The sequence below is a fragment of the Girardinichthys multiradiatus genome, chromosome 6, assembly GCF_021462225.1.
Source record: "Girardinichthys multiradiatus isolate DD_20200921_A chromosome 6, DD_fGirMul_XY1, whole genome shotgun sequence".
Taxonomy (NCBI): Eukaryota; Metazoa; Chordata; class Actinopteri; order Cyprinodontiformes; family Goodeidae; genus Girardinichthys; species Girardinichthys multiradiatus.
In genome coordinates, this window is record NC_061799.1 from 41,185,800 (window position 1) to 41,209,131 (window position 23,332).

Consider the following 23,332-nt stretch of genomic DNA (forward strand, 5'->3'; position numbering starts at 1 on the left):
GACCATTAATAAAGCAACCTGGGCTTCCTGAACACCTCCATGTCACACTGCATTGATGCAGTAATTCATGCAAAAGGTGTCTCACCTCAACTAAGTATTGAGTGCATTTACTGTAGAATCCATGGATATACATGGCTGACAGTAATAATTTACAAACCTTTTGTAATATTTTAGTTTTCTAAAAAGTTCAATTTTGTGTTTTCATTAGCAGAAATACATATTTGAAATATATCAATTTGTGCATAGAACATGTATGTGTTTAAAATATTAAACTGAGTAATTTTACAATCTTTTTTATCTTTACTACATCCGATTTTATCAAGATATAAAATCTAATCTGTAAAAACACCTTTAAATCAAGGTGTCCAATTATTTACCAAATTAACACAACATTCAGCATTTCCACACAATAAATGCTTTATTTACTCCGTACCAGGACACACATCATATTAACACTATCAATGTGTCGTTTCACCCATTCTCCAAACACATTGCTTAACTATTTCTACAGCCTGCACATAAATGACCACGATAAGGTGCACACACAGAAAGCACAGGATGGATGGAAGCAGCAAAGCAACAACATGACATAGATGTGCAATTAGGTTTGACCGTACATGACCTGCTCACTGTGAAGCTATCAGGATTACAGCATTTTACAGCCGACGCGTGGACATTCTCAGGAGTGCGCAAGATCCCCCAGACCAGTGATAACATTAACTATGCAGTTCAGAGTGTGGGTGAAGGTATGATAAAAGTCAAATCTAATCAGCTGCGATATGTTCACACAAAACAGACGCCTCAAGAAATAATTAGACATGGCTACATTTTGGGCACTAAAACCTAAATACAGTACATAATGAGTAGTGCATATATTTATAGTAACTTTGGATATCTAAACACAATGTTAGATGTTAGCTTGCTTAAAATAAATAGAGCTCTTCCCAAATTACCCTCCAGAAATGTAATCTAAAAAATAGAACATTCCTTCTGAAGGTCCCATACTCATACAATAATTCCTCTATCCTTTAAAATCTTTCCTAATATATCTGCAGTCAATCAGTGTGTGAGCAGCTGCCACTGAAAGGTGAAGCCAGTTTCCTGTGGGAGTAATGCTTTTTTCTAGCAGCGGTTCAGATCGCAGCCGCGGTGTCGCTCTCTTTGGGCCGCACCCGGGTCACATGCTCCAGCTGGCCAGCGTCAGAAACATCATAGCTTGTCTTGTACTTGGCCAGGATTTTCATCAGAGGACGGAGTTTGAGCCACCACTGTTCCTTCGGGATCCGGTGGCTGAAAAAACAAAATGTTTTGTGTTTAGGGTTTTTCTTTGGAGTTGTTTCACCTGAGACATGTTTGGTAAACTGATCAAGAGGAAATTCGTTTTGATGGGATTTGTTCAGATCTACATTAGAAACACAGTGTCTTGCAACTACGTACAAAGATGTATTGTTAGTGAACGTTTTTGTTTTTTTTAACAAAAAAGCACAAATATTCAATATGTATTGAGTCACACTGAGGAGGTTCTTTTAAGACTTTCTTGCACTGCAGTTATAGCTGCTGCTTTTTGGTGGAGCTTGCATTTCTAGAGACTTTCAAGCTTTGTTAGATTGGAAGGAAAGCATCTGCCAACACCAATTTTCAATTCTTGTTCCAGATTCTCAAATGGATTTAGGTCTGAACTTTGATTGGGCCATTCTAACACATGAATATGCTTTGATCTAAACCACTCCATTCCAGCTCTGGTATATACTTAAAGCCATTTTACTACTAGAAGGGGAACCTCCACCCCAAGCTCAAGTATTCTGCAGCCTCTAACATATTTTCTTCCAGTAGTGTCCTGTATTTAGCTCTATCTTTCCATAAACTGATCAATTTCCCTGCCCCTGCTGAAGAAAGGTATCCCCACAGCATGATTCTGCCACCTCCTTGTTTCAATTTGTGGGTGGTGTGTTTAGGGAGATGTACTCGTTTGGTTTTCCATTAAACATACTGTTTTGCATAAAGACACAAATATCTTAGTCTTTTCTGACCAGAGCACTTTTTTGTATATGTTTCCCGTGTCACCTACATGGCTTGTGACAAACTACGAAGCGTACTTCTTATGGTTTCTCTCTAAGAACTTCAGAAGATTAATTGAACAGTGCTTAAATTCTGTTTTACAGCCAAACTCAGTTTTTAACTTCTACAACTTATACACGTTTTATTCCTGATCTATTTGATGTTCTTCTTGATCTTTATTGATATTTGTTAACTAGTGTTCTCTAACAAACTCTGAGGCCTTCACAGGACAGCCTAATTTTTACTGAGATTGAATTACACACAGATGATTAATTAGCTGACTCCTGAGGGCAATTGTATTTTATTTATGGGTGTTGGCATAAAGAGGGCTAGATATTAATAAAATTTCTTAAGATAAATATTTGTCAGTCAGTCATTTTCTACCGCTTATTCCATAGTAGGTTGCGGGGGAGCTGGTGCCTATCTCCAGAAGTCTATGGGCGAGAGGCAGGGTAGACCCTGGACAGGTCACCAGTCCATTGCAGGGCAACACACAAACAACCACGCACACACTCATTCATACACCTAAGGGCAATTTAGAGAGACCAATTAACCTAACAGGCATGTCTTTGGACTGTGGGAGGAAGCTGGAGTACCTAGGGAGAACCCACGGGGAGAACATGCAAACTCCATGCAGAAAGATCCCAGGCCAGGAATCGAACCCAGGACCTTCTTGCTGCAAGGCAACAGTGCTACCAACTGCGCCACCGTGCAGCCTCTATTTGTAAAAACAAAAAACAAATAAGGGAAAAACCTGGTAAAATGTTTTAGGACTGCAAATACTTTTGCAAGGACATGTAGATCTGACCTTCTGCACATTACTGGAAGGAGCAAAGTTTGGGACGCAAACTCCTTCTGTTCAGTGTTTGGTAGCACTGATCCAGTTGCAGCTCTAATCAGCTGCAACATTACCCAACGCACACAGCTAGCAGAAAAGGTGGCAATGAACACAGAATCCCTGAGTAACCTCAAATAATATTTCCTTAAACTGAACACAGATATGCTTGATAAAGTTACTGCAATATAGCTTAGCCTCAAGAGTCCTTGCATGGATATTTAAAACTATGACTTAATTAGAAACACTAAAATATGTTCCTCGGGTGATTCCTATGAATGGCTGCGGTATTTAAAATGTTGCAAAAAGGAAACCTGGTGTACAAATAGCTGTAAATAAACTTAGTTGCGGTAGCATCATGCTGTGGGGCTAGTCAAATCCTTATGCAAATTCTGGTTTGATGTATAGAATAAGTTGATTGGTGAAAATTGATTACTACCTCTAAATTGTTTAACTTCACCTCCGGCTAATTGCTGGAAGGACCTGGACAGAACTAGGTGTCCCAAAAAAAACAAACAATGATCCCAAATGGGTCCACCCAGGAACCAACCAATTTAGCCTGTTTGGATCATTTTGATCCTGTGTATTAGAGAAAATACACAATAAATTCAAATTTCTGCATGTTATTCTTGTTTTTTAAAATGAAAGAAGTTGTATATTGTATCATCATTCCAGACTAGAAAATGAAAAGTTTAAATAAATAAATTCATAAGACATTAATGGCTAAGAAAAGAGTACATAGATTTAACCAGGTAAATATTCTCCAGCATGCTAAATTAAACAGCTGACTTTAGGTATGAGCCAACAGGAACATTCAAAGATAAATTCTTGCATAATTTTGCAACAAATGCTTGATGTAGAGCTCTGTTAATTTAGCCAGGAAATCCTAAAAGTATTTTTTATTAGATATAGGTTTTTGGATAACATGACTGGAAAGATAAATACAAAATTGCTATCTTACACAAAGTCGGTCTCTTCCCTGAGCTGTACTACAGGTTGAAAGAGCATCGCCCTGCGACGCATCCCCAACAGGCAGGCAGTGTCCTCTGAGTTGGTGAAGACTCTCCCTGTATTGAAGGAAAACATCAGCTTTTATAACAAGGCCGCAACAGACCAAAAAATGAAAATCCCCCCAAAACTTTAGTGTACTGTATGTAATGAATGCTTGTCAGACTCAAATAACTGGGTTGTTTGAAGCACCTTCTTTGTATGACTCCTTGAGCGTCCGCGTGATCCACTGTATGGCTTTAGCTGCAACCTTGGTGCCAAAGTTTCTGTCGAAAGGAGATGGCGCTCCGCCCTGTTAAAGGGAAGAGTTTAGTCTGCATGAAAAAATATTTTACATTTAAAATAAACATTTAAGTACTGTACAGTAATACGTGTATTAGCTTGTGGGTCCAACCTGCTGCATGTGACCCAGAATGTTCTTCCTGCAGTCGAACACTCCTCGACCTTCCTCGGAGTACAGCTGGTAGATGAAATCGGTGGTGAAGTTTTCGTTGCAGTTCTCGTTTCTGAAAAACACAACAGCTGCAGATGTCAGAGTCAAACGAGGAAAAGGAGAACAAGCTTAACATTTGGGAAATTGTTTGCAAAAGTTCTTAGAATGAAAGTGACTTCTGTATCACCAGAACTCTAGTATATATAAGACATGGGCCAGCTGGCCTCATCAAGGTAAACCAAGATTTAGGAAATTAATTTTAATAAAATTCCAGAGGAAGCACCAGAGTACCAAATTGTTGTTGACTTATGAAGCACAGGAGGATAAAGTGCTCCCCTTCACCCACCTGTTGCTGTGCACTGCTTGTCAAGTGATTGAAAAAAGGCTCCTACGCTTTTCTCTTGGTTACAAGAAAGATCATTTCAGCCTTTATGAATATTTTTGCTCACCAGACGCTGACAGCTATACTGTGAAATCTTAAAAGAGCACACATCACTATTTTTAAGGTAATGCAGGTTATAAACTACAATTCCCAGACTAAAATCTACATGTCTGTTTCTTAGCCAAGTGCAGGAGCTACCAGAGCAGATAGCCTGACTCAGGCTATCTGCTCACAGGGTTCAGCTCACAGCTTACCCTATAAAGAGGGGAAAACTAAAAATGACTGATATTGGGCACAGTTACCATTTAAAACTACTAAATCCAGAACCTGTTTTTTCCTATATTTTTGCTTAGGTCTATGAATCAAAATTGGAATAATAAAGAAATGTCAGATATAACAGTTAGCTGTAGTAATCAATCTGATAAATTGTTTTAGCAGCAATAAGAATAATTATTTGTTTTAAAGAAAAGCATTTACATCATGTTATACATTGTTCTCTTAGATTGTTGTCTGAATGCTGTGAGACTGCAATTATTTAACTCAAGAATATCATACTGTGAGAATCTCAAACCAGTCCATGCCTTGGTTCCTAATCAGCTTCAATAGTGAGGAGGTCCCTTTTTAACCTCTGTGGGATTACTTGTTCTGACTTAAGTTGCTCTTAATGCCATGCATAATTTTACGATCCTGCAGTAATGTATTGAAGTGCAAGTTATTCAAACGGAGAGGGTTTGCATTTATTCCTGTATGAAAGTGGGAGTGAAACTATGCCTTTGCATGTGCCAACCACAATGTACACATAGACCAATAACAGCATTTTGAAGCCTAAAGCAACATATGAGGCATCAGTAATCCGGTGTTAGGAAAGTCTGTCAAATCTGTTCTTTCCTCAGAATTGAGTTTGAAAGGTCTTCCAACAATGTCACCGGGTGAAAATTGTTCCTGCATCTGGGGGCTGTGGTTTACAATGGCCTACATACAGCTTATGGTACTGTGCAAGGGTCTTGATTTTTTGTTTACATGTTGCTTTGGCAGCAGGACTTTCTGTTATTATTTTAAGTCATTTAGATAAAGAAGGTCCAGTACCTCACCAGTTAGTTTTACATCTTACCTTTGACTCATTCAAGACATAAAAAGGAATCCTGCGTCAGTTTTCTGTCTATCTTTGCAAAAGATATTTCAGATAGTGATTCCCTTTTGAACCATGACTGAACAATATGCTATCTGAAATGCTGATTGGAAAAAGCAGCCAGGGTCCAATAAATGTTTGAAAGACCTTTAGAAAACTATTCTATCATGATCATGTTAAAAGATTACAAGAAAGTAGATCAACCTGGAAGCAGATTGCAGAAGATTGCTATATAACAATAACATTAAGTAATATTGTGTTGAATCTGATCAGTTTGTCTTGTTATTAAGTTCATTAAACTTCATTGTACTGTTTTCCAGCCTGCACACATACTCCCTATGCATTGTTCTGTTTCTGGTTGTATAGTAAATAATTATGCAGGTGCAACCCTCAGCACAGCCTTACAATGTCACCTACACTGTTCAAAATATTACATTTGTCCTATTTCCACAGAGCTTCATCCTGCTGGGAGCATTTTAAATGCCGCGCTGGTGCAGTGGACTAAAATAACCGCAATACAGAACATAGCATAAAGTCTAAAGGGTCACTTTGAGGTTTAAAACCCTGGAAAATAACATAACGAGCTTTTCAACAAAGACAAAAATGGAAACCGTTATAAGACAGTTAACATTTCCATTTGTTTGATGTTTGTGTGTTAAATAAGGCTAGACAGACACCAGAAAATTTAAAACATAATCTTTCATCGAAAGAATGAAACTCACCGGAGCACCAAGCCTCTCTGAATGCTCGTCTTCATTTTCTGCGTCAGATGCTCAACGTTGGCCTGAAAATAGAATTAAGTGTTAAAGTGAACCTAAGGAATGAACGCCTGCAGTCTACAACCTGCACAAGCAGCTGCAACTCTGAGACTCCTCAGTGTTTGCTCCACCTGAGACACAGTCACATTGCAACAAATGCAACACCAGAGGGCACCACATCTACACTTTTAACATCTTTGAGAACATGGTGAGCGTTAATGCTGGTGTGTAGGGTTCTAATACTTTTATTTTTTATCATTTAAGGTGTTTTTTAAGTTTCTATTTAAATATTTTACGTTTTTAGCTGCTTTTAGTTCATTTAAATCATTTGTTGGTTATTGTTGTTGTGCTCCCTTTTTTGCACGAAACATTGCTTGACTGGTTGTTTTAAATGAGCAAGGATCAGATCTTAGTGTATACTAGTCCTCCTGTACATGCTGTTCTCATTTACATTGCTGTGTTTGTTGCTGCTGCTGTCTCTTCCAGTCTATTTTAGATACTGTTCCAAATTTTGCTCAGTTTATTCTTATGCTGCCACTTTTTTAACAACATCATGTGATTGAAAGCAGTTAACACAATGTCTTCATCATTTAGTCAAAACCTTACATGGAAAATATTGTTAAATTTTCATGTAACCTTTTTTTTCGTAAATGACTCAACTTCCACCTAATCCTACCAATTAACATATTCTTTGATTCTTGCCACTTCAAATAAGACAATTTGAAAACAAAAAGTTTATCAGCTGAAGTGAAATTAAAACAAAAAATTTCCAGTTTGTGGAACAATGTAAGAGTAAGAGCAAACACTGACAGTCCTGCCACCTCTAATCCTCTAAATGTATCTGACTGTTGTGGAAAGAATGATGCAGCTCAGAGGTTATTAATAAATCCCCTTATATGCATGGCTTTAATCTAGCTCACGTGCACATTCCTGACACATCCTGACTTCAGCAGCAGCACGATGCCTATGAACTGAAGTCTAACATTTGAAGTTGCCATAAAGCAAATAAAATTTTTTTTTACTTGATATGGAAACAGCTACTGTATATAATGTATTTTAACCTGACCTGCAGGTCACGGATGTCGAATGGCTCCTCGTAGATGTAGACCGTGTCAGCACCTGCAGCTAGACCGCCCACAGTGGCCAAATAGCCGCAGTAGCCCCCCATAGTCTCAATGATGAAGACCCGCCGCTTGGTGCCGCTGGCAGACTGCTTGATGCGATCGCAGGTCTGATTCATACAGAAGTTATGCAATATTAAAGAAGCAAAACAGTTATGTCTCTGTTTGGGCATGCAGCTGCGGAGAACACACTTTAAAGCAGAGCTCAAACAAGTCAAACTGGATCATTTCAGGTACTATTAAGAAAATATGATGAAATTTTGTGATAATGATACATTACCAAGGCCATTAAAGTTTGGAAATCAGGGTGTAATATATGGGACAATTCTAATAGACTAAAAGATGACTAAAAATAAAAGAAAAAAAACGAGCAGCAACTCTACTTTAAAGTAAATATGATCCCCGCATGTTATAATGAGTAATGGATCCACAGGTTGACTCCTCATTGGTTGCTGCAGTAATATTAACTATGCGAACTTTATCTTTCAGTGTTAGTAATTTATTTTAGATGTCACAAAAAATGTAAATAAATCATAATCAGGAAGAGCCTAAACCTTAAAAATGACTTCAAATGGCTTTGATTTATCTCAATTTGCATAAAGCTTTTTCTTAAATCCTCCTTTTGGTAAATAATCTCAGTCAATCTTACTATGTCAAAGCACATTGACTTGAAAAGGTTATTTTTCTAAAATAATTATGGAAAGTGAAGAGAATTTTTACTATTAAATTATACAAATGTAGGCACCTGCAAAGTCAACCTGTGCATCTCGCTCTAATAGGATGAGTGAATGAACTCTCAAATGACAATACTTCAGTGGACCATTCCAAATTAATTTGCATAAGGTCTTGGTGCTCACTGAACCTTCCTTTTGGCAAAATTCAACCCATCGCTGACCTCATGTAAAGCATATGAGCAGCACATTAATATACAGTTACACTGGCCACCAGCAGTAAACAGCATATCAAGAAAACACAAGCACTCACTGACATGCAAGTAGTCAAAATTGCACCATGCATACTCACAAGCTTGGATTCTACTTATGTTTGTCCATTCATACTTGAGGTACAAACTTTCTGTAGACATATTACCAGCTTAATTTTGGACCCTGTATGCATTTTTAAGGCGGTTGTACATGAAAACCTTATGAATTCTACATTTAAATTCTATAAAATTGTGTGGATTCCCAGTATGATCCTGAAAGCCATGAAACTGCATCCTTTAGAAAACCAAGCAGTGTCTATTACCAAGTCTTTTTTACTGAATAAACATATCAAACTAAGCCTGAGTTCTGTTGCACCACTGTTAAATGTCTGTCACTGTGGGCACACTAATGCACTGTGTTATAAAAGCTTTGAGAAGCACGGGGCTAAATTATGAATATATGTCATTTATAACTGGATAATATGCTTCACCAAAGAAAGAAACCTTTAAGTAATAGTTTGATAGTATTTATTAGAACTTCTTTATAAAAAAAATGTAAAGCCTTGAATTCTGCAAAAAGGCCCATTAGTTCTTTAATCTAAAAAATGTTTGCCTAAACTCTATATATAGTGTCTGATATCAACTTACCCATTACAGGATCATTCTAGTAACAATTTGACACATTCAGATAGTTTCTTCTCCTTATGTTTTGTCTTAAGTCATTACTAAATCACACACCCTCATAAGGTGTATATTTGTCTTTTGCCCTTACCTCCACAATGGCGTTGAGCGATGTGTCGGCTCCCAGACTGTGGTCAGTGCCCGGCACATTGTTACTTATGGTGGCAGGCAGTATGCACATGGGGATGCAAAACTCCTTGTAGTTGGCGCGGGCCTCATACAGCTCCAGCAAGGACTCAAAGGCCTGGTGAGGTTGGCCGTAATATGTAGTTAAACCACTAGGTGGACAAGCCTACATCTCTATGAGTCTTTACAGACTGCATCATGGTGCCCTGGGGCTCCTTCATTCTGTATCCTTCATTTCTATCGTGATGTGTTGGGGTAAACCTGAACTCTGTTTTGTTTGCAAAATATGCTATGCCTAAACCACTTTAATGTTTTAGACTAACTAGAATCAGAGCATTACCTTAGAAAACAATGGAAAATAAAGGATACATGAATGAGGCAGCCGCTTTACTTTAACTGGGACCATGACCCTTCAGCTCTGTAATGGGTGGCTGCTTAGCTGGCTCTCTCCAGGACGTCAGGGATGGGGCTTTGGCTTCTCACTGCCTATGAGGGGACGGAATGGTGTGTTGGGGTGGGATCATCGCAGCTGACAAGTTACGGTGTTGACGCAATGAGATAAAGACCAAGGTGGGACTGCAGAGGCTCTGAACTCTGCCTCCATTTAGTCTTGAAACAAAAGGGCATCAAAATGTAACCTGCCTATCAGAGGAAACTTACTGTCTCTGTGTCATTTGAAGGAGAAATCAGGACACCTTGCAAGAACTGAGTCAGACTGCTGCCAACTCACTGACTGTTTACCAACACACAAACAGCAAACTGCACTGACACATCACAGTGAGACGCATGCCACAAACATGCAACACGTCACTGGGACCTCTGCAGTCCAGCTCGCCTCCAACAACCAACAGCAGTAAAGTGTTTTCTAACACATAAACTCCATTAAGGGAAACTTAAACCTATCAGTTGTATTAAGAGAAATGTGTACTATATACTGCTTTTTCTTACTTTCTTTTCTTAATGTGTACAGTGCTACTTTTATCTATCACTTTTTCTACATGAGATCAGATCTGTTTCTTCCATTAAAGTCAGTCAAGGGTAAGCTAAAGGTCAACAAGTTTACGATATATTTTTCCAACGCTGAGGCATTTTTAACAACCATTTAGCAAAGAGGGAGGACTGAAGAGTTTCACATCAGAAATATACAGTTTAATACACTGATTGCTTCTGGGGTAAATATTTCAAGTAGCCAAACTACTTTCCATTCATAAAGACAAAAAATAGGGTGTACCAGAAGTAATATGTTGGCCCTAATCAATAATTAATACTTAATAATATCTGGCCAAGTACACCTGCCTCCGTCTGGGCGGTAGATCACAGATGTATCTTTCTAAAATTTAGGTCACCATGCATAATTCATGGCTCATAATGTCAAACCATACACTTAAAACAGAACATAACATTGCATGCCATAGTAACTAATTGTAGATGTTCTCATTTTTTTCTGTTTTAACATTTAATCTTGTTTGAACCCTGTTACAAATGTGAGATTATATTGTTCTATCCAGCTCAAATAAGCAGTAAGTATAGGTTTTACTATTTAACCTGCATTTACAAAAGCAGCTAACACACAATGTCTTATTTACAGTGATTGTGCTCAAAGGTTTAATTGCTAACTGTGAAAAGAAATGTTGTGATTTATGGCCTTATTTTGAATGAACAAAAATCTGGATATGTATTAAGGTAACAAAACTTTAGTACAAAAAACTCCTGCTTAAGGGAAGCACTTCAGATGTCCTTGGGAAGATCCACCATTAGTTCAGAAACACTGGTTGCAATAAATCTGTAAAGACTTAGAAGTTTCAAACAATTGTAACACAAACAGATGGGTGACTTTAAAGTAGCTACACTCTATTTTGTACAGTTTATGACTGAGATGTAGCTAAATTTTGCCATTCAGACCAAAAAGTCAAAACTTATAAATGTGCTTTCTTCCCCATGGAAAGTACTCATGGCTCTGTTTCTGTCCTGGACACTGTCTTTGATAAAGGTATTTTTGCAATGAACACGTTTTTTGTAACCATAGAAAGTGCTTGTGGCTCTGTGCTTCTGTATTTCACTGTGTCTCTTCCCTGGACAAAACCATTGACTGAGCTATTTAGGTCATTAGCTCTGTGTATGCTTTATTTCTTTTAGTTTTTTTTACCATCCCCGTCTGTGATTTTTCTTTTCTTGTGTCTGCTCGCTGTGCTCTCAACCCCCTGATGATTGCAGCAGATGGCCACTTATATTGAGGATGGTTGTGCTGGATGTGGCAACACGCTTCCTTAGAATAAGGGTTTTTGTTGTCAATAAATCAATACAATCAGCCAGGCTGTCATAGACAAGTGTCTGACAACTGACACAGTATGAACAAAAACATTTGATATTGTATTTTAATTAGTTTAGAATTAGACTGTAGGTGAATCTGAATCTGACTATGTGATTGGATTGTAATTGAACGAAATGGATTGATATTAACTGTATTTGGACTGAAATGGATCCTGTGTATTGAACCTGTGTTTTGTTGCCTTGGGGTGATATTTGTTGTCAAGCCATGCTATATATGCTGAACTAAACGTAATTCCACCATAATTAGATGACTCCCTGAGATTAATTCTTTATCATCATCAACAAAAATATTTATCCCAAATCTGTTGTATCCAACTTAAATCCAGAAAACAAGCTCTGCTGCAAAGTTTGTTTTACAACCATCCCAAGAATTTTTCTCCGTTATCAACCTGATATCGTTTACTGTTTTATTGTCTAAATACACTAACCTAACTTTGATCTTAAAATTAACTCATTATGACATCCATAACATCCAGTTTAAAGACTATTCTCCAATACAATAGCTCCAAAATCACTGTAATTTGATTTCATTTTCAATTAACCAATATTCGAAGTGCAAAACATCATGTCTGTCTGCACAGGTCAAAATAAAGCCCACTTTCTGCTTGTTAATGCTTGGAAGCAAGCTGGTAGTCAGAGGAGTCCCAAACTCTGGTCGGCTGTTCAGCGTTTGACTGACATCCACAAACACTGGCATGCACTCAAAGCCAGCCACACTTACATCAGTAATGGCATTCAGAGCCGTGTCTGAGCCAATGCTGAGATCTGAACCAGGTATGTTATTGGAGACTGTGGCTGGGATCATAACCATGGGCACGCAGAACTCAGCATATTTGTCCCGTGCCGCCGAGAGTTCCAGTAACCCAACGTATGCCTGCAGCGTGGAGAGCCAGCATCTTATTGGTTGGTATTAGGAGATGAATGGTAGAGAAGTGAGGCTTAATGTTGAGATATTAACATAACAGAATGGGAATGAGGGCAGAGCAAAGCATTTAGGTAAGAAAAAGGGTTGGAAGCAGCTGCAACACTAAAAGGATGCAAAGATATTCAACTTTAGCTTAACAGTTTGGTTCACTGTAAAATTCTTCTTCTTTGGACACAACAATCTATAAACTTTAAAATGAAGGAATACTAACAGAAAGGTTTTATGAACTGATCACAACAACGTAATAACATTTGTGTTCAAACATGCTGAGGGCTTCTCATATCTTCTGAAATGTGATGTAAACACAGAGTGGGTGGGGAACAAATGGAGGGACAGAAACCCATGATGAATCTTTCTTATATCCAAAAAAGGGAGAGAGGAAGTATGAAGAAGGAGGGGCCTGTTGATGGGAGATATGCGGTGGGAAAAATTACAGACAGTCTTGGGGAAAAACAAAACTCAGTGGACGTGTGTAGTGAAGGGGGGAAGCCAAAGGGAGAGAGCCAAGCCAATCACAACAGGCATTAGACATGCACAGGAAGCTGATGTTGCTTGTTGCACAAAAAAGAGACAAATATGAAAGACAGGCAGGTTTTGCAGCTTGGCCAATAAATAAACATACAGTACTGTGCAAAAGTTTAAACCAAACATATTTTCTTTATAAGTTGCTTATAAGGCCATTTTCTGAGAATGATTTAAAGTGGTCTCAATATTTTGCACAGTAGTATTGTATATCAGTTCATGTTATTTTTAAGTTAAGAAGTCAAGACATTTTGTGCTTGTTAAAATGTTAAAGCTGATGAAAACAAAAACTCAAAGAGGCTTGAAAATAAAGAACAGTTCTCCAGCGGATCTAAAAAGTGTGCAGAACCCATTTCGAATTATGTCTTTAATGTGATCTATATCCATAGATATAAATACTTCTGTTAGACTTAAAATATAAATAATAAAAAACCTGTAACAACATGGATTGCATACAATTTTTATGTCATACCTATTTTAAGCCCCTTTTAAATGATTTTCAGCTTTCAGTCGTTTTGAGTTCATATCATCATTAGTGGTCAGGGAGGCTGTCATAAAGTCAACAGTAACACTGAAGCAGCTGCAGGAAATTACAAACGTTTTTAAACTGGTTGTGTTGGACATGTGACAGCAATCTCCGTTATTCTTCACATGTCTGAACTAAAGAGTATGATTGCAAACCAGAAGACCTTTCCTTAAAAAAAAATATCCAGGCCTTGCTAAAATCTCTCAAAACCCTTTTAAAGAATATGCAACCCAAACGTGAACTTTTGGGCCACTACAGTTTTTAACAAAAACAAGTATAAAGCATATCTTCAGAAGAACACCATACCTACTGTGAAGCATGGTGGTGGTAACATCTCTGCTCTGAGATTCTTCTTCTTCACATTTTTTCTATCCAAACAGAATTCTTTTTTTTTTTTGAGTTGTACAAAATATAAGCCATATTAAAGTGGAAAACATTTAGAAAATGTTTTTTAAAGCCCCAATATTAAATGTCACAAATGTCTGCCATTTTAGCAGGGATGTGCACACTTTTAAGATCCACTGTAAAATATAGGCCAGCAGCAGTGCTATGTGATAACAGGCTACAAGGTGCCTCATGAAAAAAATCAAAAACTGAACAATCATCAGCAGCTCACTGGAACATGAACATAAGCAGAATGTTTTAAAGGTTTTACCAATACTTTTCATAATATTAAAACATTTTCAAATATAAAACACTGTCAGGTTTCGATAAAAATGCTGCTTTCTCTAATAAATAAACAAACATGCAGCATACCTCAAATCCTCCTATAACAAGTAGAGCATTGATGTTATGGATCCTCATCTGCTCAGCAATTTCATCCAGATGTTTTGCTGGGAGAGTCCTGATGTGTAAGAAGGAATATTAGCTTTATTTAGTCCTTTGTTTTACTAGGAAATAAGACATCACTATCAAAGACGTAGCATAAATGAACTGAAAGGCATCAAACTAAATATTATTAAGCCACCACAGTTATCACTAATAATGCTGATCCATCATTATGTGAGTTAGGAGATAAGTTTGTTTTTATCTTTTTTTCTATATATCTGCTTCATACTGATGTTATTATTTAATTAAGGTTAACATTTTTGGATTTGCCTGATTCCCATTTATGCTCACCTTTTTGTCCCCAGCAGAGACCCTCCTTGGCCAGTCCAACCTCCAACATCTCCCCATTTAATCTCCTTGACCTGAGAATATAAAAAAACAAGGTACTTAGATGTTCCTAAAAGGTTGTAAAGGAACTGATTCACAGTGAATTATTTATGTCATGATTACATCAACACAACGTTCCCCTTTTAACAGTTGCCAACTATCAAACCTGTTCTGATCTGATCTTTTTATAAGGTGAGCTGTATTAACAGAAATAAATTAGTTTTTTCAAAGCAGCAAACCCCAGTGATACATATTTATTTTTAATTGTTGTATGAGACAAAACGCAAATATCAGTAACTTAGAACATTTACGGTTGAGGATATAAAACATATATACTTTAATGCTTCAATTATATTTTAAAGCATTAAAATAAGAGTGTGGCTCATTTTTCTGCCCTGTACTTTTTTAATCTAGCAGGATTGTATGTAGACTTTTATCAAACAAGCTGCTCTTCGACGTAGTCCGTGTCCTACTTAGAATGGGTTTTACTTAGGGATCACTGCTTCACTTTTCAATCGTGTATAATCTTCCTCCATGACCACTCAGCTCGGAGAGTAATCACTTCCAACAGGTCACTTCTCTCCTGGAACATCTGAACACATGTATGTGTGTGTGTCTGTGTCTGTGTGCAAATTAGTGTTTGCCAGTGGTCAGCAGAGTATGCTGGAGCCCGGTTCTTTGCATGAATGGAATTGCTGCTAAGGGAAGTTCATTAATTGGCTTACAGTAAGCAGAACTGTTTACAGGACGCGCTTGTTGTTGTCAGTTTGGTCCTTAGAGCTCAGAGGAAGGGGGCTAATGAAAGGGCATTTATTTCCTACATCTGGGCTCTGCCAAGGTAATTTATCCAGACACCCTGGAATACTACATGTAGTTGGAATTTTATAGTTGTCATATTGCATAGAGTTCTAAAATCTACTACTATCTTGTTGCTTTTTATGAAACAAATTCATTTTAATTGAATCATAATAAAGAATATATTAGTGGGAAATCAACTGCCACTGATCTATTTTGATTTGAACAGCAATGACTGGTGATCAGCAGGTCAAGTACTGAAAAGGCAGATCTTTTTCCTGCTCGTTAAATTAATCAAAACTGAAAACGACCTCCTTTAACTAATCTGAACCACTATACTGTACAGTTAATATGCTAGTAGAATAGGGATTTCACTTAACCTCCTAGTTATTGCTAATAATTATAACTTTTTACAGTTAGAATTCAATATTATTCCCACATTTCTCTCATCTGTTACCTGTTCAATTGTCTGACCCTCAAGATTTTGAGATTAATATGTTGTGCTTACAATTGTCAAATGCCTTCTTCCAATCTGAAAGCAACACCTATACTTCCTTTAATGAGTGGCTTTTTGAGGATTTCAAACAGATTCTATTGAGTGGTTATCCTTTAAACAAAAGTATAAAGGATGTAAGTAGGGATTTTTTTCCTAGATTATCTAATAGTTACTCTGAAACAACCAGCTTGATAACTTTAGACAAAGCTTGAAGAAGATTGTAATTTGAACAAATTGTGTTTTTGTGACTGGTAACAACTGACCAAAGAACAATTTTAGAATTGGTATTTTTGCAAAGCTTTCTGTTGCATATCGATACAACACTGGTACATCCTTTGAGTTAAGCAGCCTTTTTAGGTCTGAACAATACATAGACTTAATTGGCATAACAAACCAAAATATTGTTGTCAAAATGGTCAGGTATTAAAAATGAGTAAAAAGTAGTGAAATATGAAATGGCCTGAAATTTCTCAAAGATGCAGTCTAGTTCTGAGATGTTGCTGTTTTCATTTGTGGTGACTCACCTGTCCTTTGTAGAAACCCTCAAACCCATCGCTGACAGCAAACATTTTGTGGCCTTCTGTAATTCCCACCCTGACTGCAGAACGCACAGCGGCATTCATACCAGCAGCCGGAGCGCCAACGTTCATCACTGCCACGTTAAAGGAGCTCTGAGGACAATGGAGGGCAGATATTTCACACAAAAATACGTAACCCTAAAAAGTAGTAAATTTGCAGCAGTTGAAGCAGAATTCGGTTGCTGTGCATATGCAACGGCCGTATTTTCTAACACTAAGCATTGGCATTTTTTTTGTCACACTTAATGTGTGAATTTCACATTTAGGGTCTGATCTTCAAAAGGTTTGCGTGTACAAAAACACGTGCAAACTGGATTGCACCAGGTGCAAACAAGGTGCAAATCAAATTGCTTGAGCAAAATAAGTGGAACAGCGGCCTTCTTGAATATCCGAAACATATGCTAATGACCCAAACACGTGAATTTATGGGAGGAATATATGCAAATATATCGCAATGCGATTTATGAAAACTGAAAATTTTTTGTGTCCATATTTAGCACATTTGAAAGGCAGGTGAAAACTGGCACATACAAATGTCTGCGGTCATTGTGGCAACAAGGAGGCATAGATAGAATGACAGAGAGAGAATATTCTATGCACATGTCAACATATTTTTACTGTGAGAAATAAAAATAGTAAAGATATCTGCAGGATTTTTAATCCCGCACAACATCACTTAATGGACGACACCGTTATGTCTGGTTGGACTAGAGCAGCGCTTTTGTACACCCCAGAAAAGGTGACACAGATTTAAGCACGTTTGCAGTGGGACTGCAGACAATCTTTATGCAATTAAACCAAAAACACAATGACTGAACGTAAATATTGTGGCATGTTTATAAACCAATAAATCTGAACATCAACAGCCAACTAGGGATCACAAAAAGGAACACTGAAGGAAAAAGTAATAGGAATGCCGATGGAGTAGTCAGAACAGGCGGGAAGTGTGGGGGGTTGACATAGTTAGCTTTTGTAATTGATATTTAATCATTTATTTTAGCTTCATCTTTGCATTACAATATTTCTTCTTATTATTTTTATTATTATTGTTATTCTTCTTATCATTATTATTATTTTTATTATTACCTCCAAGGCCATGGCTTCAAACTTCCTCTGTCGTAAATGACCACTGTGCTCTCCCAAACTGTCCGTGAAGACAGCCAGTAGCACACGCAAAATTCTAATTTAGATAAGGCAGTTTAAATACCACTTGAGTCTGATGCAAAAGAAAACAGAGCTGCTTTACCTAACACAAATGCATTCAGCAAGTAGCTGATCTTTTCTTTTTGAGAATGTTTGTAATGTTTGTAACTCCTCACACAGTGGGTAGAGTTCTGGGGTTTCTTACAGAAAAGAGCTTTGACTAACTTTTGCACCTGTTTTCCATTGCACACACAAGACAGCCACTTATTGCATATGCAATTTTAATTTTGAAAAGCAATTTAGCGCTCCTTATTTGGAATCTTTGAAGATCAGGCCCTTAGTGTTTCACGATAGCATACGTAAACCTCAACACTATAACATTTGAGGAAATTAAATAATTCCTGCAATGAGAGCTTTGCATGCAACAAGCCACGTGCTTCTAAAAAATGCATGGAAGCAGCAATCTTTGCGTTCTCATGACAACCTCAGAAAATACCCACAGCCATTAGCATTAGGAATCTGCTGTGCACCAAGGACCAATAGTTTGTCTCTTAAGGACCTTTATAATTACACTGCATTATGTGAAGCACCACAAAATAAACAAGTTTTAGAAGTTCTGCTGAAAAAAAAGCCAAGACCTACAATTTATTTATTTATGAGTGTTTGATATGTTACATTTAGGCTTGTTTTGACTAATTAGAAACATCTACCATTGAACTGAAAACTTGAACAGAAAACTATTAATAACTGTGAAATTGGGTTTAAAGTTGGATTTGAACATTGCAGGACAAAAGTCAGTTTTAAAATAAAATCATATATTCAGAATAATTATTTTTTCATTAGAAAAGAGTGAAGTTGAACACATTCATGGCTTAAACCTACAAGTTTACCAACCTACCTGCAGGAATGCTTTTTTCAGTTTTAGTCAATAAGCACAGATAATGCTTGTAGAGAGTGGCAAAATGAATGTTTCATTTAAAAAAAACAAAAGATTATATTTTATGTTGAATGGTGGTAAAAGATCTATAGTTTCTTACAACTGTTGATGAACGTGAACAATTAAAAGGTTTCCTATAAGTCACACATTGCAGTACAACTATTTAAATTGTATGTCAATTGATTCTCTTAATATGCAGAATTTTATATCACCACTATACAATTTTGTAATATTTTCATTATGATCAAAGGGTGTGTTGTCAATTACAAAAATCTATATAGGATAATAAACGAAAATTTTGATCAAACCTCTTAAATTTGAAGTAAAGGGGTTAGTGACGGTGCATTCACCTCTACATCTGGTCACAGCCAAATCAGTTCATCTGGACACCTCTGAATGCTGCTAATAGTTGTAATTTTACTAATAATTACTTATCAACTACTATTTTGTTCTACTATCTTTTTCACATGTAAATTGGTAGCATATTAACACCTAAACCATTAATATAAAGCATGTATTACCTAATTATTATTAATGACAAACAAATCAATCCCCCATCATCAGCCAATTTTAAAATAACCGTGTGGCTTAAAGTGATTAAATAAAAGAGGTTGTAGTATATATTTCTAAAACAGGAGGTCTGCATTATTGACAGTCATGAGAACTAGTGAAAATCATTTATCTAGGTTTAATCACAAGGTAAAGTCTTCCTGAAAATTTTGTTTCAAGGTAATGAAGGATTTTATTCTGAAAGAGTTCTCAATATAGAAAACGGAGCATACAAAATCTGTGAATACGGAGGCCCATTTCTGCCATTGTGTTAAAAAAATTCATAGCTAAATTCTAATTAGCTATGGATAGCTAAATCCTTATTATGAGATAAAATATCTGTTGTGCACGATAATAGTAGCAGATTCGAGCCACCATAATGGTGCAAAAGACAGTGCTGCCTGAATGTGAAAAAACATAAGCTCTCTTTTGAAGTTTAGCTACCATAATCAGCACATGAAAAACATGCTGATGTCCAATTTGTTTTGGAAAAATTAAAACTTTGTTTCAGAAATTTGTGTTCTCATCTGGAATTTTAAGGGTATTATATAAAATGTATATAGATCATATGTTTTGTCTGTTGTCTGTTTGTTTACATGAAACAACTGTCTCGTCTGTTCAACTTTTACGGGCTCAAAAAAACAATGTCTGTCATACATTTTAAAGCTCTAAGCCTGAACATTTTTGAGTTGTAAGTAATGTTCTCAGCATTTGTCTCCACAGACTCAATGTTTAACAAGGAGACTTTTTTAAAGAGTAGTCAGTATAGGGGCTTGTGTGTCTATGTTTCAGAACCAATGCATCTCTTTACAAGGTTGCATCTCTACACCCAAACAGAGCCATGAAAAAATAAGCAAAGATGGACAGAACAACAGGTGGCGAGCACTGACCCTTTTGTGGCACTCTGTAAACATGATAATATAGAGTGTGAAAATGTGAATTTGAATGAATAATTCTAGATACACATACTTTGAATTTCTTACATTCTTTAAATCAGCATGGTAATAAGAAGCCAACAACTCATTACGGTAACTAAGCTAATTTGCCTAAAACAAATGGTGTGAACTACACCTGTAGACGCTCCAGAAGCTGACCCATTACATACATGAGATTGCTCTTCATCCCCTGCCTCGTTCTCTTCCTCTCCCTCAAGTCACAGAAATACAGAGACTCTGTTAGTGTCACAAAAAGACCGCAGCACCCAGGATGCACTTGCCTAGGAGGTACCTTATACTAATGTACAAATCTCAGAGCAGCTGTTGAGAAAGGTGCATTAAAGGAATTAAAAGAATCACTTTGGTTTGTTTGTATTCTTCATTTGTTGTGATGTTTGTTGCAATGGTGCTTACATTTGGAAGTTCAGAGCGAGCAGTCTGAGAGGCAAGCAGTCTGTAGGTGCTGAGATTATTTTCAAAGCTCCTGCAGATTGAAAACAGAGTTAAAGCTTTCAGATAACACACATGTTTTATAGTGTGAAACTGCAGTGGAAAGAATGGGGAACTTTTGTTTTTCAAACAAATATTTGAAAATGTTGTGTGCCTATATTAATTTATATTCAGCCCACCTGGGTCCATACCTGTGAACCAACCTTCAATCCAATTATATCTCCAGGTAGTTCAGGGGGAATGTTTTACACCATAGTTGTACATCTACAAACTGATTTTTCCCCCATTTGTTCTCTGTAAAATGGAAAGTGTGCAGGGAACTCTACCTCCATCAATATTTCCATAAACTCTGAACAGCTTCCCTTTCCTTGCCGAAGAAAAGCATCTCCACAAGTTTCTGCTCCTACCATATTTCAGTGTGGGGATGGTATGTTGGATGGTAATGTCCATTGTTGATGGTCCTTCATACTTAACATTTTGCTTGTAGGCCAAACAGTTTAATTCTGGTTTTATCTGACTAGACCACCTTCTTCAACATGTTTGTTGTGTTCCATAACTTTCTTGAGGCAAACAACAAATGCAATGTCTTTTATTTTTAGTTTTTTATGATAGTCAAAGGTGAGGAGTGCACACAGCTTAAAGCTGTCCTGCTGAGCTGTGGATCTTAGAGATTTAAATTTTCCTTCCACTTCACAATTATGCAGTACTTTATGTTAGTCTGTCTCATAAAATTCTAATAACATAGAATAAGGTTTGTGGTAGAAACATGACGAAATGTGAAAAGCTTTATGGGGTATAACTATTCTTGCAGGGCTATGTATAATCTACAAACCATATACATTTTCATGATATCCAGACTTCCAGATTGAATGAAATGTAATGTTCCATCTTTTTAAACATAATTCCATACCTTGCTTTAATATTCCTTCGCGTGCAAACGGCTCACATGCACATTTCACTTATTTAATATCCAACCTACCTGCCGCGCAGTCTGACTGCCTCGTCAAATTTCTTCTCATCCATGGCCTTCTGTACCTCTTGAGTCTGATGCAAAAGAACACAGAGTTGCTTTACCAAACAAAAATGCATTCAGCAAGTAGCTGATCTTTTCTTTTTGATAATGTTTGTTTATGTATGTTGGTAACTCCTCACACAGTGGGTAGAGTTCTGGGGTTTCTTACAGAAAAGAGCTTTGACTAACTCTAAGTCTTTCTAAACTCTTACTTACAACATGCCGGAAAATTATGAGTAACCCACTTCATAATGTGGGCTATGAGATCAATCAAGTTTCTTAAATTAAGCACTTTAAAAGCCATTATCGATGAAGATTCAATATGGATTTATCATGTCAACTAAATCAAGCTTACAAAGGTAATATGTGGAGACATTTGGCTTAAAAGTAAAGGTAAGGAAAAAGCCAAAGTTGGTACTCTCATATTTTTTTTTGCCAAAGTGTTGAGATTTCTTTTTCATTAAAAAACAGAGATTAGATTAGATTAATCACACATTGAGTGCTGCACACCCTAGCCTCTTTCACAACACAATAATGAGCCCCACTGTATGCTGCCTTTGACTTTTCATTAATTACCAATCAAGTCTAGCATGTTTCGTGCATGTGTGGGCTCTCATAAATAAATTTCTCATTGCAACAACCAATGGAGGTGTAGAATGGAACCCAGCAGGGTTAGGGTTGGGTTAGTAATAACACTGATGAGTGTCTTCCATTCTAAAGCGTGACACACATCTACTGCAGGACAGCTTATCAGTTTTGTTCTATTTTCAAGACATGGCTATTGAAGTAAATACCCTTGTCCGACCCTCAGTGATCTGTCCTGTCAAGGCATATCTCATTGCAATCTGTTTAGTGTGTGTTAATGTTAAGAAATAGACACCACACTGCATCAAACGTGGTGTTTTCATTTAAATACCCCAGTCAGCTATCCCCACAGACTGTTATCGTCACACTCTAGAGCCACAGGGCTGGCTAACCATTATATAAGTCAGCCATTATAGTGCTGTCACTACCCTATTTGATGGTTAAGACCACCTCAGACCACTTTCTGGTCTGAGGTGTTGAGAAGAAGTCTAAGCCATGGCCAAATGTTTTGTGAAAGTGGCAGATGAGTCTGCTAAGTGAACTGACATAAATGTAGTGCACACCAGCCAGTCAGACTCTGTTTACCTTCTGTGTGCAACAAGCACAAGCAAACTTACCATCTGAACACACTCCATAAGTGGTAATCGGACAGCCTGGTTGCCAACTAGAGACACAACACAGGCAGGGGTGTTGGTAGAGGCTTCCAGTAATGCCAACACTGCCTCCACGCCCATACGGCTGGCCTGTAAATTCATTTGAAGAGGGGTTTTTAGCTTGCATACCAATCCCTCTCCCTAAAAGTAAAAATGTTACTTTTGTAATTAATTTATCGTGACTTACCAAGATCCTGTCAAAGGCAGATGGAGTTCCACCTCTCTGTACATGGCCCAAGATAGTAACCCTGGTGTCAAAACCCAGGCGGCTCACTACTAGCTATTTA

At 37.3% G+C, this 23,332-nt stretch overlaps 1 protein-coding gene across 9 annotated transcripts in view; it reads right to left on the reverse strand.

The window, feature by feature from the left end:
- Positions 1-399: 399 nt before the first annotated feature.
- The window catches only part of LOC124869273 (ATP-dependent 6-phosphofructokinase, platelet type-like), a 60,072-nt gene continuing 37,139 nt past the window's right edge, over positions 400-23,332 (reverse strand). For 2 of the 9 annotated variants that reach the window (XM_047367030.1, XM_047367032.1), the window contains exons 9-23: positions 23,233-23,325; positions 23,010-23,135; positions 21,775-21,839; positions 20,760-20,829; positions 20,516-20,557; positions 16,728-16,874; positions 14,877-14,947; positions 14,514-14,601; positions 12,506-12,658; positions 7,670-7,834; positions 6,568-6,629; positions 4,296-4,407; positions 4,094-4,193; positions 3,855-3,960; positions 400-1,290 (exon numbers count right to left, since the gene is read on the reverse strand). In XM_047367030.1, the coding sequence (XP_047222986.1) occupies positions 1,134-1,290; positions 3,855-3,960; positions 4,094-4,193; positions 4,296-4,407; positions 6,568-6,629; positions 7,670-7,834; positions 12,506-12,658; positions 14,514-14,601; positions 14,877-14,947; positions 16,728-16,874; positions 20,516-20,557; positions 20,760-20,829; positions 21,775-21,839; positions 23,010-23,135; positions 23,233-23,325 (1,557 nt within the window). In that variant the 3' untranslated portion in view covers positions 400-1,133. Of the gene's footprint in view, positions 1,291-3,854; positions 3,961-4,093; positions 4,194-4,295; positions 4,408-6,567; positions 6,630-7,669; positions 7,835-9,418; positions 9,572-12,505; positions 12,659-14,513; positions 14,602-14,876; positions 14,948-16,727; positions 16,875-20,515; positions 20,558-20,759; positions 20,830-21,774; positions 21,840-23,009; positions 23,136-23,232; positions 23,326-23,332 lie in introns of all 9 variants that reach the window. The other 7 variants (XM_047367035.1, XM_047367036.1, XM_047367033.1 and 4 more) reach the window with 5 other exon arrangements.